Here is a 19,300-nt window from a genome sequence, read left to right as displayed (position 1 = left end):
AGAACCTGAAACTAGAAAGTGAATCAAAAGCCTGCAAGTTTCTCCTCAGGGAAACTGAAACTGGAAAGTGAAACTAAAGCCTGCAGGTTTCTCCTTGGGGAAACAGAGCAAACCGGGATTGGCCTTCTGCTCTCTCCTCTGAACCAATGGAGAGAAGGCTCTGGAAGAGACTGACATGTGAGTTCCATTCTGCTCTCCAGAGAGACATCTGTGGTACCAGGACATGCTGTTAGGCAGGGGTTGATGGAGGTGATGTGAACATGAAGACACAGACTGGCATCTCCACAAACACCATTGTTCCTCAGTAAAAAGAACTGCAGTTCTGCACTGTCTGCTTGGAACTGAGACCACACTCATGCATTTGATGGCAAAGGGGAAGTTTGGGGATGGAGGAGTTGATCTGCAGGTTAGTTTTGTGCAGTCTAAAAGGGGTACATCCCAGCTGGTTTGGTGTGTGGCTGTCCTCAGGAGCTACTGCAGGTGTGATCATTCAAGTCCCCTTCCCTCTGCAGAGCTTCCCAGTCTCCCTGAGGCTTTAGTAGTTTACCCTTCATTAACTAGGCCAATTTCCCAGAGCCTACAGTCATGGAGTCTTGCTTTCTGTTACTTTCTCCTGAGGTGTCTGTTTATTAAGGACTCTTGCTAACAGTCACAGCCACATAAACAAGAGCCAAGCATAGAATCTCTAGAGAATGCTGTATTCACAGCCTTGATGCTATCCTATGCTAAAGGCTGAGACCAGTGTAGGAAACTGCAGAAGGTGGGGCTCAGATGGGTCCAGGCCGAGGTCAAGTCCCTTAGTTTGTTGTCTTGCGCACTTGGTAACATACTTTCACAGCCCTATTGAATGGTTGTTTACCCTGGCCATTCATTGCTTTGTCCCCAATTAGATCTCATCCTTCACTCCTCTAAATATTAAAAAAAATCATTAAAGGTACTGAAATGTCTAACTCCATCTCCTTGATAGAATGATAAACTCTCCTGAAAATTTCCCTGACCAGAGAGTTTTATCCCTAAAATTCAATCAGCTGTCAATAGCAGTTGATAGGGGCTCCTTGACCACTTTCCCATTGAAATTTAATTATGAAGAAGATGGAGGTATGTTTCTATGTGGTGTTAGGTGTGTGACACAGAGTTTAAATGCTTTTTATAAAGTCCTCCTTAGGATCAGTCACCAGAATCCTTGGTGTACAGAGAATAAAATTTAGAGGGTTGTACTGTGACCTTCACAATATGTCATGACATATTAGCTGAGTGACATGGCAATATATGACAGGTGACAACTAGTGTTTGACAAGTCAACCCACCAGATATTTATGTCCCTAATGGGGAGTCTTACCAGGAAAAGCCGTGGGTTCACTGGCAATTGAAACCAGTTCCTTTCTGTTTGTAACTTTCACAATTCCACGGGTATTCATCCCTAATAAGAACAGCTGTGCGGTGCTTTCCATGGTGCTTTGATAGTGTGTTTTACATTTCTGCACACACATTTAGCTGTGGACCTGTTTAAGCTGTATACCTCTGATGAACTGAAATATTACCAGAGTATTTTTCTCTATTGACACAGGAAAGTAACAATGCTCTGTATCCATGACAGTTTTTAACTCATGGTGCCAGACCTTAGAACAAGTCCAAAATAGACTAAGCTGCCCCTATGGAGAATACACAAAGACAAATTCCCAGTGTCGATTATTGCTACATCAAGGCCATGATGTTTACATCAATACATAGTCTGTACCCTGATCACACACGCTGTAGCCAATGGTTTAATATCTGAGACCCCTCACCAACTTAGAGCTGCGTTTATGGGTCAATGTGACATTACTATCCTAAGAGAAGCTACGAGAATTATTTGTGTTGTGAGAATGGGTGGGGCCCTGAAAATGTAACTAATACTTGTCCAGAATTTGGTTGTGGAGAGGCAGCAGCGATGTAGTGAAAGATGACCCTGTAGAGCTATTTGACAACTGCTGCAGAATGTGAGTGAAGTGTGTGTGTGTGTGTGTGTGTGTGTGTGTGTGTGTGTGTGTGTGTGTGTGCTGAGTGAGAGTGATGAACATTCATGAGAAAAGTGTGAGACAATGAATGGGAGAAAGAGTGAGTGAATAACCTGTCAGAAGTTTGTGTGTGAGTGAGTGTGAGAGAGAGCTGTGTGAAGGAGCTGCTGCTATGTAGAGGAGCTGTGCCTAGGAACTGTGTAAAGGGCTGTCTGGGGAGAGAGCTGTGTAAATGAGATGTTCAGCTGTGGCTGTGTGGAGATTTGTAACTTGTGGAGACAAGGAAGATGAAGCTGTGTAGAAAAGAAATGTGTGAAATGTGAGATGAGTAGCCATGTGAAACATGTATGTATGTAAAGACATGTGGCTGTGTGCGGTATTGTGGAGATATGTAGCAGTGTGGAGACAGAAAGGGTCAGAGACCATTTCTTAAGAAGAAGTAAAAGAGAAAGATATCATCAGAAGGCATGTGTGTTTCCTTATTTCACCAGTCATAGATATATTAAAATTTATTCCTATTTACCCTCAGATTTTAAAAAAAGTTTTCTATCCATCACTACAGTGAGGCATTCCTTTTGTTTGTGTTTTTTGAGACAGGGTTTGTCTGTGTAGCTTTGCATTTTTCCTGGATCTCACGCTGTAGACCAGGCTGGCCTTGAACTCACAAAGATCTGCCTGCCTCTGCCTCCCAGTGCTGGGATTAAAGGCTAGTGCCACCAAAGCCTGGAAGAGGCATGCCTTTTATTATGCTGAGAGGTTTGGGGAAGCTGGTCTTTAGTGGGTAGGTGTTTCAGCTTTGACCTAGAAGCACTACCCCTAGTGAGGCTTCTAGGTAACTACAACTCCTACCTATGACCTGTCCCTGAGTCGAGCTGAGATGGGAGCCCTTAAGACTGAAGATTCATATAGACTTACCCTTTTAGTTCCTCATGATCCTGGATTTTGGAAGTCAGAGTTCTCAAAAAAACCCTATTGGGCTATACCTCACCTCTCCCACATCCTGTAACCAACCCTTTTACTGGCTGAAAGTTACCCCCAAATAAACCTCCTTTTAACTACATGGAGTTGCCTTGTTAAATCCCCACAATACTGGTCTCTCACAGTCAATGATACACATTGGTACCCCCCCCCAATCACAAACGTTCACAAGCCTGTTACATACCTCAAAAATTAACGGGAACAATACATTTGAAAAGCATGGGATTGAAAGGACCAAGGTGAATAAGAGTCTTTACTCAAACTTGGCTTCTCTGAACTTTGAGTTTGTCTCTCTTAGAGCCTTAGCTGAGTGTGAAACTGACTGTGAGAACTGTCTGCTCATCCAGTTACAAGACAACTGAGGGAAATCCAGAGAGTCCACATACAGCTCCTTTGAATAGCCCTGTAACTGCCCTGCATAGAGCTCCTTAAACTGACCTTCAAGTGCATGGGAGTTACTATGGTGGTCTTTCATTTGTACTGAAATGTGATTTTATTTGTATGTTAGTAAATAAAGTTGCTTACAGGCCAGAATTAATAGCAAGCCATAGCAGTGCTGGGGGGTTCGTGGTGCACACCTTTAATCCCAGCACTTGGTAAAAGAGGTAGGTAGATCACTGTGTAGTCAAGGATACAGTCAGCATTGGAGACACACGCCTTTAATCTCAATACCATAGAAGACCTGGAGGACTGTACGTACAGGTAGGTACGACGAGGCAGTCATGTGTTTGGTTTTAAAACCAATGAGAAGGCAGAATAGAAAGACTACATAAAGACAAACTCACAGGAAGTAGGCCCCTTTCGGAGAGGTCTCTTGGCTTAAGAGGCTAGCTGCAGCAGGCAGTAAGGCTCTTAGTTCTGATCTCTTGTCTTTCTTCTTTGCATTGGTTCTGTGTTTCTTATTTAATAAGATGGTTGGTTACATTTACAAGGTACTCCGGCCTCTGCCTTACAGGCAGCTTCTCAGAAGCATGTTGAGCTCAGGACATGTTCTATTTCCTCTAAGCTACTCCATGTTGTAGGTTTTTCAGGCTGTCCATTGCTAAAGGAGACTCCATTTTATAAGGCAGTCTAGATTCCATTTTGAGGAGATCTCACCAATCTTTGATCCACAGGACCGAGCCCATAAGTGTACAAAAAATGATTCTTTAACAGTTCTGTGCTGTATTTTCAAAAAGGTGAAACAGAAAAGAACAGGAAGGTTTTCATTTTTCAATCCTTAGCATCATAGAGTGAATGTTGTCTGCTCACAGTCTACTACTAATTATCCTTGATATCATTTCAGCTCCACAGAATTATGCCACAGTGGGTAGATGCTGCTTGTCGGGAAACATTCCTAGTAACTAGGTCAGCTTCTAAAACATCATTGACTCATGATTGGAGTAAAAGACAATGCTCTGTGTACATGCATGTGAAAGCCCATCATGTTTGAGCACAATACTTCCATGGAAATATATTGGACTATTTCATTTTTCAAATCACTAGAGTCCATGGCAAGCAGAGGACCAAAAGAGATTCTTCCCCTACTCCTCTAATGTGACATTGGTGACACTGCTGTGCGGTTCAAGAACAGGCTGGTATTTCACCTCTTCCCCCTTGTCTCTGTAATAAACAGAACCATTTATGATGCTGGCCAAAGAGTTTTAGGAAGAGAAGAAACAAATAGCTAACTGTATGTGGTGCATCTGCCTACAACCATGTATTTTTGATTACGTGTGTGTGTGTGTGTGTGTGTGTGTGTGTGTGTGTGTGTGTGTATGTGTATGTGTGTGTGTGTGTGTGTTTGTGTGTGTGTGTGGAGGAGTGTATGTTGTTTATGTTTGTAGAAAGTACAAAGAAGAGAAAAATGGGAATGGGAAAATAAAGAAACCTTCAGGAAATGATGTGTTAGCATAGGCCATCACACCCATTCCAGTTACCCAAAGCAACTGCATGAGACTGAACTTTTGTGAAAGGCCATGTCTCCTCTGCTAGCTGCAATATTCCTGGCTCATTAGTGAGTGATTGGAATGGGCTGGCAGATTTAAAAATACTCACTGCATGTTAGAATCATTAGAGAACATCTAAATGAATTGTGCTCAGGCTCTTGGATAGCCCAAATGAACACACCCCAGAATGAGATTTAAAATCAGTTTTAAAACAATCAATCAAGCCAGGTGGTGGTGGCACATGCCTTTGAACACAGAACTTAAGAGGCAGAGGCAGGCAGATCTCTGTGAGTTTGAGGCCAGCCTGCTCTACAGAGTGAGTTGCAGGACAGCCAGGACTGCTTCACAAAGAAATACTGTCTGAGAAAAATCAATCAATCAAACAAACAAACAAATCAGGATTCTCGGGTGATTATGAATTATACCTCGGTTTGAACCAGGGGCCAAAGGTTCCTAGGCATCCTCTATCAAGATGAAATTGCTTGGCTTTTGATCTGAGACTCAGCTGAGGGTCCAGGCCATTTTTCATGGGTATGGTGAGGGGCCCCAGGTGCAGTATCCTTTTTACATTGTACCTATTGTTCTTGCTGACTCTCTAGAGAAGAAGATGGCCAGTGTCTTCCTAATGCACAGGAAGACATGGGAAAAGAATGTGATTATGTGTGCTCTATTCACAGGAGGGTGCAGACAGATGTTAACACATGTCTCCTGACATGGTATAAATATGCAGCATTATGGAAGGTGTTCCATACAAAATACCTATGACTTGTTCAAAGCCATCACTTTTCTTTAAAAATCTGTTATCTTAAACCTACACAGAGTAGGTCTTAGTGACCTGGCTGCCTATCACTTTAGGAACAAATCCAGTAGCTGGAGGTCACTGTCCACTCCATCCCCAGCTTGATATCAGTGTTCTGGTACTTCTGTTATATTAGCATGCAGTGGAGAAATTGCTGTGCCACTTGGGGAAATTATAGTTGAAAGAAAGCATGGCAGTGACTGTGGGTGATCCCAGGATGCTTTCCTACTAAGGCCATACCAAGCATGGACACAAAATAGGCCACTGATCCACATTCACTACCTGCTTCTCCATCTTTGCTATGGAGTTTTCAATGTTAGTCCACAGAAAGTCAGGTTTGTAGACATTTGTCCTACATTTGACCTCAAGTTCACCATAGAACATTTGGAACAGTAGTGGTAACTAAGCACACACAATCTACATTTAATTAATAATAGGGACCTTATTAGTTGTAGCTTGATACTCGAAAACATAATGCAAAATGATTTTCTTTATTTAACTTTATTTGTAATGTTTTTCACATGTAATTGTTTTGTGGGCTCTTCTCTCTCTCTCTCTCTCTCTCTCTCTCTCTCTCTCTCTCTCTCTCTCTCTCTCTCTCTCGTGTCACCCATTCTTGTTCATTGCACAGCTGTGGAGGCCTCACCTCATCTTGTTGTAGTTTCATCCATGCAGTTGTGTGAATGGGAAGACTAGGATAACAAAAGGAGACTATACTCAGAGGGGATAAGGAAGAGCAAGGAAAACCCAAAAGAGCTGACAGGACAGCTAAACAGCAGGAACAAGGAGAGAGGAGATGCAGAGGATGGGGAAGTGCTCCTGAGCATGGGCAGTGTGGGTCAGCAGACACAGAGCACATGGGTGCATGCTGGGCTTGCTGAGGCCAGGACCTAGGAACCACAGGGTACTTTAATCAAGGGGAGAATTTTCACCATTTATGTTCTCTAGTTTAGACCCTCCAGACTACAACTCTCATGGAGGTAAGTGAAGAGGACAAAACTTAGTGACAACAGGACACCCAGGTGTCTGAAACATCCAGGGTCTGACCCACATATCATCCCTTGAAAAACCTTGTAAAGATGTCTTACCTTGGGCAAGTGTGAAAATGCTCTCCTGGAAGAGAAGATTCTGCCAAGTTCCCAGACCTTGGCTCATGAATCAAACTGCATGCCCTCTTGCTGTCTCCCAATCTTTCTCTCTCCCATGTGCTTACCTTTCCAATCAGTTACTCTTCTTCTGCATTGACTGAGACTATTAGGGAGTAGTATTATGATTCCTGTGAGTTTTCACTACACTTTAACTTTGCTTGAATATAATAAAAATGTTTTTGGCTTATCAAAAATAGAAACATGTATTAAAAATATCAGCTATATGTTCCCAGGTGTCAGGTAAATGAACCCTAAACCCATCCTGAGCCACATAATCCACAATGATAAACAACAGCTGTCAGTTAGAGTGGCAGCATCAGTCACCCTTACTATACCATTATGTGGAGGATGAAATATAGCCTTCATACTTTCACAAACCCCTTGCAGGTTTTATATGCAGAATTTTCTTTCCTGCCTGCCACTAGACTTCTGTTAGTTGATTCTGCTTTCCCAAGCCTTCTTGAGGACAATGAAAGGATATCCTTTCCATTCTATCAACAAATTACACTGGAAGACTTTGTGATTCAAGGAAATTTACTGAATATATTTTAGTTGAGGGAAAAGCATCACATATAAGACAATATCAATAGCACAGAAAAAGTGCACAAATCTCCTCATATCATCTTCTGTCTGTAAGGTCCCGGCAAGTTTCTTCTGCTTGGCTTTCCCCAAACTTAAGACTCTTATTAGCCAAGAATGATTCTGCAGTAAGGGGAGACATCTCAGCTTTCAAACTCTCCCCTTTGCTCACTTGGTTTTCTCCGACACTGCACTATACTAAGAGTATCTGCTGACCTAAAGTAAGAGCTTCCTTGGAAAAGACCTCTTTGTCCAGGACACTGGCAGGCAGAGGATGGATGACTTTTATTCCCAAGAAACAGACATTAAAAAAAAAGATGTCCTAGGATCCCACAGCTCAAGGGATTGCAGATCAGCAGGGGTCAGTCCTGGTCAGTAAGTGAGAAGATGCAGTGGGGTGCAAGTTCCTTCTGGACAGGATAATGAGGAGTGAGAAATGGTGGCAACAGCACATGCACTGAGCTACTTGGCATTCCAGCAAGCCATGCAGTTGAAGAAAGAAACCGGGAAGGAGGCCGGGAACACTCAGTAATGAGTACATTTACTTCACAGATGTGAGCTGCATTCAGAACTCAGGGTTCACTCCCCCAGTGAGCCTCAGAGCCCTCTCATAGCACTTCAGGGCCTCTTCCTTGTCCCCGTTCAGTTTGTGGACTAACCCAAGCAAGCTTGTGCTCTCCATCAGTTGAACATTCTGGTGAATACGTTTTGTGGCCACTTTCTCCAAAGCTGTGAGTAGTTTTCTCCAGACAAAGGACTTTTCTTCTATTTTCAAACCTTTTAAGTAGTGGGTGATTGCCTTATCAACTGATTTCTGATGAAATTGTTGGTAATGGCCATAGCGGAAATGAATATCCTGCTCTATGTGACACTCAAGATTCTTCATGTTCAGCGCCTTCTGGAAATTTCCCTCTGCTTCTTCATATTGGCCAATTTCTGCCTGCACTTCTGCCATGCAAACATAAGCCATCTCAAATGTGGGCCTGAGTTTCACAGCCTCTTGAAATTCACAAATGGCCTGTTGTGCCAATTTCTGCACATTGCCCTGCCTTCTTGCCTGGTCATTACTGGATTTCTTCAGTTGGATCACCTGTTGCTTGTAGCAGAGCCCCAGTTGGTAATGCAGGTAGCCAGAGGCAGGTGATGCCTTCAAGGCCTTGAGAAGCAGATTGCGAGCCTTGCCTAGGCAGCCTTTCCTTCGGTAATACTTGGCTGTATAGCGAAAGACATATTGTTGGCAGGAAGTGCTACTGAGGGCTTCTTCAATGTGTGTTTCTGCTTCAGCTGCTTCTTTTACATCCTGAAGTTTCAACGCAAGAAGAACTTTGATATATGGATTTTCTGGATTTAACCTGACAGCCTTCCTTAGGGGTTCTAGAGAAGTATTATTGCCACCACAGTCTTGGCGATAGGCTACAATAGCATAACCAGTGTTGTATTCAGGGTCTTCAGGCTCCACTTCCAGAGCCTTTGCAAAGCAGGCCATGGCTCGTTTATAATTCTGTCCTCCACACTTCAGCAAGGCCCAGCCTTGCTCACAGTCCATCTCAGCACACTCCATCCTATAGCGAAAGGGACTGCCCAATTCCCTGCAAGTGTTCTCCACCTTGTTCAGGTAGGTCTGGGCTTCTGCCAGGCTGCCCATGTAGTAATGCACCCAGGCACAGTTGCTCCAGGTCACCAGGCTTCTCTTGCCCAACTGCTCTCCCTGGATCAAGGCTTCTGCTTCTTTCAAACTCTGAAGGGCTTCCTCATGCTGGCCTTTCAGGTGTCTCACATAGGCCTGGAGGTTGAGCATCCCCACTGTGTTCTTGATGTCTAGGAACTCAAGCTGCTCAGAGATTCTCATTTCCAGATCAGGTATGTCAATGTCTTCCAACAGCAGTTCCCATGTGAAGTGACATCTCAGCTGAATCAGATTCTCCTTGACCTGATCACTGCCAGCATTCTCTCTGTGTGAAGGAAGCAGGTGATTTGTTAAGTGAGAAATGTCCAGAAAGTGACATTGACTCCATTCAAAGCACTTTTACAACATTCTTGCTCATTTCTTTCATGTCTGACATCTTGTTCCTTTACAATTTCTTGACTGTTTTTTTTTTTTTTTACATCAACTCCTCAACTCCATTTATTGGACCTGCCAGAGACTCTTTGTACTTGTATTTACAATCTTGGGTTGTAAGCTAATCCCTTCAGTTAAGACTGAACATTGCCACACAGATACAAGCACATAAACATACATGTCAGTGTCCTTATATGAGGTTTAGAACTCTAAAATTCTATTCCCCCTTTTCTTATGTCTTCAAGGACTATGCATAGAAGTACATGCCACCTGAGCTGACATAAATAAGACTTGCCCATGGGCACAACACTAACTGTTGAAGAAAAGTCATTGCCTACTCTGCCCCTCTCATCTCTAACACAGATAACATCACTGGTATGATGTTCTCCAATAGACTGATTCAGAACAAAGAACATGCTCTCTGCCTTGGGACACTGGGGAGATGACTCTTCTCTGGGCCTTTCATCTTTGGGTGATTCAGGTGAGGACTTCCATAGAGAGACTCAATATAAATCTTTTCTGGTCTTAGATAATCCTTCTGTGTACTGTGTATGTGTGCTGCTCTCATGGGCATATAATAAAGCAGTTTTGTCCTATGGCAAGGCAGGCAAAGTTAGGCAGAAAAACCAAAATAAGGAGAAGAATAGGGCAGGGTCAGGAGATCTGTGAGCCAGCTGCCCAAGAAGCAAAATGCTAAAGGAATGGAAAGCCATGGGCCTCTGGCAATGTATTGATTAAAAAGAAATGGGTTAATTTAAATACAAAAGCTAATTTGTAATAAGCCTGGTCTCTCAGCCAAGCATTTATACTTAATATAAGCCTCTGTGTACTAATTTGGGTAGCAGCTGCTGGGTATTTTGTAAGGGTCACAAAACAGCTTGACCACACAGCTGCCATGACAGGCTTCGAGGCCCTGACACAGATTCTGGCAGAAAACACCTGGACGAATGGAAGAACCATGAGCTGAAGCCACCCAGTAGGGTCTGCATCTAAGAGAAAATACCTGACATTCCAAACATCCCCTATAACCCAGACAAATGTCAGCCCATCAGGGTCCTGAACCTTGAAATCCCCTCACACCAACCTCTGCCTGTGCCCTGAGCTCTCTGCTCTCACTGATGCCTCAGACAGACAGAAAGATCAAGCTCACAGATTGATGATAATAAAGGCTCTTTGCTTTTACTTGCCTGATTCGGTCTACATGATGGTCTTTTAGTGTCCCCCGAGACCTGGGCATAACAATTTGAGAAAAGGGAGGTGGTAGAAAAGCCTCTATTTAAAATCCTCTCCAACAGTTACAAGGAATCCACGCATTTTAAAGATGCCTTTACAATCTCAATGCATTTTCTCATCTCTGCAGAAAGTAGTAGCACTTGCAAGTGTCTATCACTTCATGCCTCACTATCACACTATACCCATCTCTGAAATGGGAATGAAATTAGTATTTCCCATTCCTCATCTTTCGGGAGATTAATGAGGCTATCAATATAATCCATGGATATAGCATAAACTCCATAAGAATTTCCTACTTTTCTGTTACTTTGGAGAACAAGACGTTACATGTAGTCACTAAGGTTCTGGGTAGGTTCCCCAAAGCAAGCAGCTTTGAATCTTAACCTTTAAAAACTGAGCTTGCAGAGGGGTGGGCAGCTCTCCAGCCTCCACTGTGTTGGAAAGTTTGATGGGGTCCATGCCTAAGCCAGTATTGCTTCCCAATAAAGACTTTCTTTTGCATTCTGGTAAGCTTGTCTTTGGTGGTCTCACCGGGGTCGAGATCTGGGCACAACAACTATAACCTAAAATAATCAATGCACTATGGTGCTAGAATGAATAGCCCTGAAAGAGAGAAAGGACATCCAAACAATGGAGGATAGGGATAACAAAAATACCCAGCAAATAAAACACTGAACACATGACTGAGCCCTTCTGCCTAGGCTGCCATAGGAACCACCTAAGGACCCAGACCCTGGCACAACACGACATCTCTGTTTATCTGTAACTTAGCAATTTATAAATGTCAGATCATATAGCCTGCCTGTATAACATCTCACTGAGCAGTGGTTTCTTCCTGACTTGCAGAGGGCCACATTCCCACTCCACCTTCATGCAGTCTTTCCTGTCTGTGCCAGGGACTCGGAGAACTCTGCTTTTCTTCCTCTTCTTGAAGGAAAACCTCCCAGTCCTGTAGCAGAAGAGCCTGCCCTTGTGTCTGCAGCTAACTTTAATCACTTTCCTCTACCTTTATGGGTGTATAAGTACTATTCTCGAGGCTAATTAGGAAGGGGAAACAGTTTGGACATGAGTATAGCCAAATGATTTTGACTGAGTGATTTAGCATCTCTGAGTTGAGCATCTGAGGAAAGCAGGTTGTTTTGGGCAGATTTTAAGTCTTTTATATGACTGGATGTAAGAATAGAGTAGGAGGAAAACTCTAGGATAGTGTAGTTCCATTTTAAGTTGGAAAAAGTACCCACAGGAAATGTAGCACACGAGGTCTAAATCTTAGTATCTGTTTAGCAGCAGCAGTTGGGCACAAAACAAACAGAAAGCTATGCTTTCTGAGTTAGAGACAATCCTACAATCAGCTGTGGAAGGATTCTGAGAATCAGAGTGTGGGGGGCGGGGGGAGAGACAGAGACAGAGAGAGCAGAGAGACACAGAGAGACACAGAGAGAGACTGCCCAGAGTGTCAGTGCACTGATGTCACATTAAGGGTTGAAAACAGAGCCTACTTCCTGGAGTCCTTCAGACCAAGACTAAGCCCTGGTTTGAATTCCCCACTTTTCTCCCTGTGTTACAGTCTTCCTAGAGTTTATGGTCTGTGTTCTTTCTGTGGTGTGTGCTTGAGCAGCCTGTCCCTGTCATTTGTCTGATGGATACATAGCCTTAAATGCTCTCAGGGCAGATTATTTCCTCGGTTTCAATCCTGGCTAAAGCTCTGTCTCTTTGGATATTAGAGTATTTTCAGAAAAAGATATTAGCTGTGTGTCAAGGCATTCTCATGGGCATCTGAAAAAGAGAGGTAGAAAAAAAAAGAAAAAGTGACGATTTCTCAGCAAAAGTGGGGAGCCTTCAACGTGAGAAACTGGAGATAACTACTTTGAAACAGGGGCTTTGGGTTAGAGAAGTACATATCTTATTAAGGGGACAGATGGATAGATGTTCCTTCCATTTGGGGAATCTTACAATCCTTTAATTAGTTTTAAATGCCATTTCTTTATGAAAGACCAGAGACAGAATTCATCTCCAACTCTTTTGAAAACTTTACCAATATGAGTGACCAAATTTGAGCTGACCAGGGATGATATCTGTGAGCAGGAAACATGGAGAAAAGGTCACGAAGCCTCAAATATACAAGAAGCACAATGAACAACCAATTCATTGGTTGGTAGGGAGGTAGGGAGGTGGTGTTCCCCAGGGAAGAACACAGCCATTGGTTGTCCAGCACCAGGTGTACAACCCTGATAGCATGCATACGTGAAACATTATAAGCACTGGACACCTCATACTTAGGAATATATGTGTATGTACAAACAGACACACGCACATATATGTGTATATATGTGCATACAATAACAATTAATGGAAAAAGGAGGCCATGGATTTGAAGCAGAGCAGAGAGGGTAATATGTGAGGGGTTTGAAAGAGGAAAGGAAAGGGAGGAGTAGGGAGAAATGTAAATTAGATTCTAATCTCAAAAATTAAAAATCATGTGGAAGGACACCTTAAAGAAAATTAAGGAGGAGTGAAACCAAATTTTCAAAACAGTCATCATGATCAGGAAATAATTTCTTCTAGGGACTTCTTCTAAGCTTCTTGTCTGCACATGCCTCCTTTTCACATGGCATTTAAATTGTGTGTGTTGGGGGGAAGGTTGCTAATGTCATATGAAGGCAGGCAAATGAAGGTCAGAGGACAGAGTCAGGCAATGGTCTCCACCTGTTTGTGTTTTGAGAGAGGAAAGCCAAGTGGTTCCTCCCTTCTCTCAGCACAAACACTGAGATTGCAATCCTCATGCTTGCTTGGCAAGCCCTTGACCCACTCAGCCATTTGTCCAGCACCATGTAAGCACCTAGGGGAGCAATTGTGATGCTGAGTCCCTCCTTTCTTATGGCATTTCAGATCTTATGGAGAGTGACTTGAGACTGGGGACCACAGACAGAGCAGCAGCATGACCAAGAAGGAAGCCAGTTTGCAGAGAACTCCTGAGGCCCTTCCTTCCATAGGCTTCAAGTATTGGGCAGAGGACGCTCAAAATGCCCTGGATGTACCAACCTGGAGAAGAGACAGGGCTCTTTGTTCATGCCATGTGAGTGGTCATGAGTCTCATGGCCCAGTGCTTTTGGGGCTTATCCCTCTGCTCTCAATCCTAATTTTCCAGAGTGCTGTTTTGTAATGAAATGTCTCTATTCCTGTTGCTAATCATGTGTCCTGGTCCAGTTCATTGATGTTGGACACAAATACTTGCATATTTCAAAAGTGCCCCAGGGAAGGTTTAGCAATTGTGCCTGAACTCATATCTTTACCAGTAACATTTGTTGAGCCAGGCTAGAAAGAGACAAAGGCATAAGAAGTTTCTGTCCTCTCAGTCTCTGTCTCTGCCTGTTTCTTTCTGTCTCTCTCCGAAATAACCAAATGCGTGCTTATTCCTTCTTTTACAGAGCACTTAGAAATGATGGAGAGATTTCTGTAGGAAGATTAATCATGACCCGGAGCATCAGATTCAATCCTCCTTTTCTTTGCTTTCCCTGCCTACAACAGTGCACAGTGAATTAGAGATTGTGCCCACACCTTATGAGAAATAAAGGCATTGGCAGGGCAGCTAAAATCACCTGAAATCTGAACACCAGCTGTCCAGGAAGATCTGCCTAGTTGGGAGGCTCACAAGGATCCTGCTGAGGACCTGTGCCCCAAGGAGGAGGCACATGCACTTGTGCATAACTCCTTGAAGCAGGAAAGCTGAGCTGTACAGGGGCAACAACATTTGTGTGGACATCCTGGACAGAGAGCAGCCAGGATCCCACTGCCCATGTAGATGCTCAGGATCCCCTGTGCAGTCAGAATTCTTCAGCCTTTCTCACACTGCAGGCAATCATTTGCAAACCATAGCCCTAGGCACCTGCTAGAATGATAGGAACTGTAGACCCAGGCAGAGCTTGGTCACTGACCCTATGACCATGACTGTCACCTGACAGGTCCTACAGCCTTCTCCCTTTACTTACTCTGGCTCCATATTTTTCTACCAGTGTGAACTCTGTATTCTATTTCATCATTCCCTAACAGCTCTCAGCCTCCTCCATATTCATGTACCAGAGATGGTCCTATGTATAAAGACAGAAGAATAATCCTCCAAGTCAAGAGATGCTCACTGTAGCAAAGAGTCAGCGCAAACACCTCCACTGACTTGTACTTTCAATGTGAACAGCAATTTCAAAAATAAAAACCTGGGGCCATTTACATAAATAAGACTTCACTGGGCACCTAGTATTTCATATGTGTGTGTGTGTGTGTGTGTGTGTGTGTGTGTGTGTGCGCGCGCGCGCGCGCGCGCGCTCGCGTGTGTGTACATATATTGCATATGCATTGAGTATATATGTTATATGTACACATAGTTGCAAATAAATATGTGACCATGTATATTGAGTTTATTGCAGGAGGGTGGGAACTTAAATACCACTTGTCAGAAGGACATGCATGTCTGTATTTTTGTTTCTTAATCATGGGTGGATGAAATAAAAGTGTGCTGTCCATTGGTTAAGCCAGCTAGGAATGGGTAAAAAACCACCTGGCCCAGAAACTTTGAACTTCATCTCAAGAGGTCCTTTTGGGGTCTGCTGGGTACATCCCAAGGACAATGAGGGAGTGGGGTCAGGGGATGGGAAGGAGGACACTCTAAGCAGTCTCTTCTCTTTTAGAGTTTGAGTGGTGTGTAAAATGGTTACCTTGTCCATTCCTGAAGTTCTCCTTGGTAATTGTCTCTGTGAGATGAGCATGCTAACATCCTCCCAGGTGTTTCCAACTACATGTGTAAGACAGCCTTAAAAACTAAAGCCACCCAGCTGGATCAGGCCCTCTGAATAGGTGAGACAGTTGAATGTCCTGATCTGTTTGGGAGGCAACTAGGCAGTGGGACCAAGTCCTGTGCTCATTGCAAGAGTTGGCTGTTTGAAACCTGGAGCTTATGCAGGGACACTTGGCTCAGTCTGGGAGGAAGGGCCTGGACCTGCCTGGACTGAGTCTACCAGGTTGATTGCAGTCCTCGGGTAGGATTTGCCCTGGAGGAGGTGGGAATGGGGGGTAGGCAGGGGGTAGGGGTAGGGGGTGGGAGGGGGGAGAATAGGGGAACCCGTGGCTGATATGTAGAACTGAATGGTATTGTAAAATTAAATTAAATTAAATTAAAAAAAAAAAAACTAAAGCCAGCTTGCTGTCACCCATCCCTGCCCCTGCCAACAGCACTCCAATTATACAAAGTCCCCAGACACTCAGGACACTTAGCACCCATGTTCCCTTTTCACTAGTAGAAAGAGAAGGCAGAAGATAGAACAAAGGAATAGAAGCAGACTCACTCAGACCTGGCCACTATCAAATGTTTGTCTCCTGGATTCACTCAAACTGCAGAGCAGGGAAATCCTTACCCCATGGTTGCTGTGAAGGTGGCAGCAGTTCTCTGGGTTCTCACCAGGACAGGCTCCTCAGAATCCTGTCTTCTAACTCTGCTGTCTTGTGGACTTGCACACCAACTGGACTCTCAGAGAAGGGCTGGGAGACAGCTCTGTGAGCTGTGGTGTGTGTGTGTGTGCTTTTATAGTCACAGTAGGAAGCTGAAAGAGAAAGTGAAACTAAAGCCTGCAGGTTTCTCCTCCTGGAAACTGAAACTGGAAAGTGAAACTAAAGCCTGCAGGTTTCTCCTTGGGGAAAAAGAGCAAACGGGGATTGGCCTTCTGCTTTCTCCTCTGAACCAATGGAGAGAAGGCTCTGGAAGAGACTGACATGTGAGTTCCATTCTGCTCTCCAGAGAGACATCTGTGGTACCAGGACATGCTGTTAGGCAGGGGTTGATGGAGGTGATGTGGACATGAAGACACAGACTGGCATCTCCACAAGCACCATTGTTCCTCAGTCAAAAGAACTGCAGTTCTGCACTGTCTGCTTGGAACTGAGACCACACTCATGCATTTGATGGCAAAGGGGAAGTTTGGGGATGGAGGAGTCGATCTGCAGGTTAGTTTTGTGCAGTCTAGAAGGGGTATACTCCAGCTGGTGTGGTGTGTGGCTGTCCTCAGGAGCTACTGCAGGTGTGATTATTCAAGTCCCCTTCCCTCTGCAGAGCTTCCCAGTCTCCCTGAGGCTTTAGTAGTTTACCCTTCATTAACTAGGCCAATTTCCCAGAGCCTACAGTCATGGAGTCTTGCTTTCTGTTACCATCTCCTGAGGTGTCTGTTTATTAAGGACTCTTGCTAACAGTCACAGCCACATAAACAAGAGCCAAGCATGGAATCTCTAGAGAATGCTGTATTCACAGCCTTGATGCTATCCTATGCGAAAGGCTGAGACCAGTGTAGGAATGTGTCTGTGTGGTAGTTAGGTGTGTGACACAGTTTAAATGCTTTTTATAAAGCCTGCCTCCTGGGATCAGTCACCAGAACCCTTAGTGGTGGAGAGAATTAAATCTAAAAGGTTATACTGTGACCTTGACAATAGAAGGTGGGGCTCAGATTGGTCCAGGCGGAGGTCAAGTCTCTTGGTCTCTTGTCTTGGTTCCTTGGTAACCTACTTTCACAGCCCTATTGTCTGCTTGCTTAGCCTGGCCGTCCATTGCTGTGTCCCTAAATATAGCTCTTTCTTCACTCCTCCAAATATAAAAAAAAAATCATTGAAAGGGACTTAAATATCTAACTCCATCTCCTTGATAGATTGATAAACTCTCCTGAAAGTTTCCCTGACCAGAGAGTTTTATCCCTAAACCTCAATCAGCTGACACCAACAGGAGTTTGAGGCTTCTTGGCCACTTTCCCAGTGAAGTTTAATTATGAAGAAGATGGAGGTATGTGTCTGTGTGGTAGTTAGGTGTGTGACACAGTTTAAATGCTTTTTATAAAGCCTGCCTCCTGGGATCAGTCACCAGAATCCTTAGTGGTGGAGAGAATTAAATCTAGAAGGTTATACTGTGACCTTGACAATATGTCATGGCACATTTGCTGAGGGCCGAGGCTGTATATGACAGGTGACAACTAATGTTTGACAGGTTGACCCACCAGATGTTTAACTCCCTGATGGGGAGCCCCCCTAATATTAACAGCTTTGGGGTGCTTTCTACAGCCTTTTGGTAGTGTGTTTTACATCTCTCGGCACACATTTAGCTGTGGATTTCTGTTTAAGCTGTATATGTCTGATGAACAGAAATATTACCTGTGTCGTCTTTACTGACACAGGAAAGTAACAGTGTTCTGTATCCATGACAGCTTTTAACTCATTTTATGAAGACCTTAGAACAAGTCCAAAACAGATTAATCTACCCCTACAGAAAATATACAAAGATTAATTCCCAGTGTTGTTAACTGCTAAACAAGTCCAAGCTATTTACATCAAGACAGAGTCTTGTGGTAGCTCCCTTTCTTCATGTCCCCTGACCACACAGGCTTCAACCAATGGTTTAATGTCTGGGACCCCTCACCAACTTAGAGCTGCATGCATGGAACAGCGTGACATTACTATCCTAAGAGAAGCTACATGACTTATCTTGTGTTTTGAGAATGGGTAGGGCTCTGAAAATATAACTTAAAATTGTCCAGATTTGGCTGTGGAGCAGCAGGTGTGTGTGTGTGTGTGTGTGTGTGTGTGTATTATGTCACCCATGCTTGTTTCTTGCACAGCTGTGGAGGGCACACCTCAACTTGCTATAGTTCCATCTATGTGTTGGTTATTCACAGCACTCTTACCCTGCGAGGAAACGTCACAAAACAACAGAATCCACTAAGAAGAGTTTTATTAAGATAAGGTAAAGAGACAGAGGTGCACAGGCCTGTGGAAAGACTCGTGAGTAAAGATGGAGCCAGGAATCATGGCGCAGGCTTATGAAGGCTGGGCCGTGCCTGCGCACTCAGGCCCATGTGGCTATTCCACGCATGCGTGTAGATCACATGGTTGCGCTGTGCACTTTACGCAACCAGGCAAAGCCACGGGGTCCTGGTCATGCGAGACATTTTGACCCAGAAATGGCTAAATAGAAATGACTAGGTCCGCCAGGCATGCGCGACTATGCCCAACCATGGGGGTGTGTTGTGAATCCATATCATCCCAGACTCTTGTTTTTTTTTTAGAAAAAAAAAAAAAGAAAATAATGGCAGATGAGTGGGTATGGGGTGTTGTTTCTCTCAAAGACTGCTTCCAGCTGAATGGTGGGCGTCGGCTGGCTCTGGGGGAAATGGGTAGGGTAACTTCTGAAGTCCAGGGTTGATGGTGGGAGTCCTGGAATGAAGTTCTGATATCTCTTGTTCTGCAGCTCTCCATCCTTCGTGGTGTGGCTGGGAACCTTTTGTCTGACAAGATACTGGTGACATAGAAAAAGCTTAGAGAGAAAAGAATCACTATTATTTTATTTTTTGGAGTTGACATTTATCTGAGGTAGATCTGGCCTGTCCAGATGGAGACATGTTAAAAAGGTGGCTGTGAGAGAATTAATGATTATTATTGTGTTTTAGTACTCTGCTTAATTTTTACCTGAGACAAGCTTTATTAGAGGTAGTTTATTTAAGGTGCCTATTTCCTAAACTAATAAGTTTAGCATTCAGGAAATGCACGTGATCAGT

At 43.9% G+C, this 19,300-nt stretch overlaps 1 protein-coding gene across 1 annotated transcript; it reads right to left on the bottom strand.

Annotated features, from left to right (window-relative positions):
* Nucleotides 1-7,366: 7,366 nt before the first annotated feature.
* On the bottom strand, nucleotides 7,367-16,267 carry LOC102918697 (antiviral innate immune response effector IFIT1-like). Its single transcript, XM_076562571.1, has 2 exons — nucleotides 16,127-16,267; nucleotides 7,367-9,381 (listed from the first exon to the last, which is right to left on the bottom strand). The coding sequence occupies exons 1-2, from the start codon at nucleotides 16,129-16,131 to the stop codon at nucleotides 7,995-7,997; spliced, it is 1,392 nt and encodes a 463-aa protein (XP_076418686.1). The 5' UTR covers nucleotides 16,132-16,267; the 3' UTR covers nucleotides 7,367-7,994.
* Nucleotides 16,268-19,300: the final 3,033 nt, after the last annotated feature.

The sequence above is a fragment of the Peromyscus maniculatus genome, chromosome 1 (assembly GCF_049852395.1).
Source record: "Peromyscus maniculatus bairdii isolate BWxNUB_F1_BW_parent chromosome 1, HU_Pman_BW_mat_3.1, whole genome shotgun sequence".
Classification (NCBI taxonomy): domain Eukaryota; kingdom Metazoa; phylum Chordata; class Mammalia; order Rodentia; family Cricetidae; genus Peromyscus; species Peromyscus maniculatus.
Note: the sequence above shows the minus strand (reverse complement) of the source record. Positions and strands in the feature narration are given on the sequence as shown.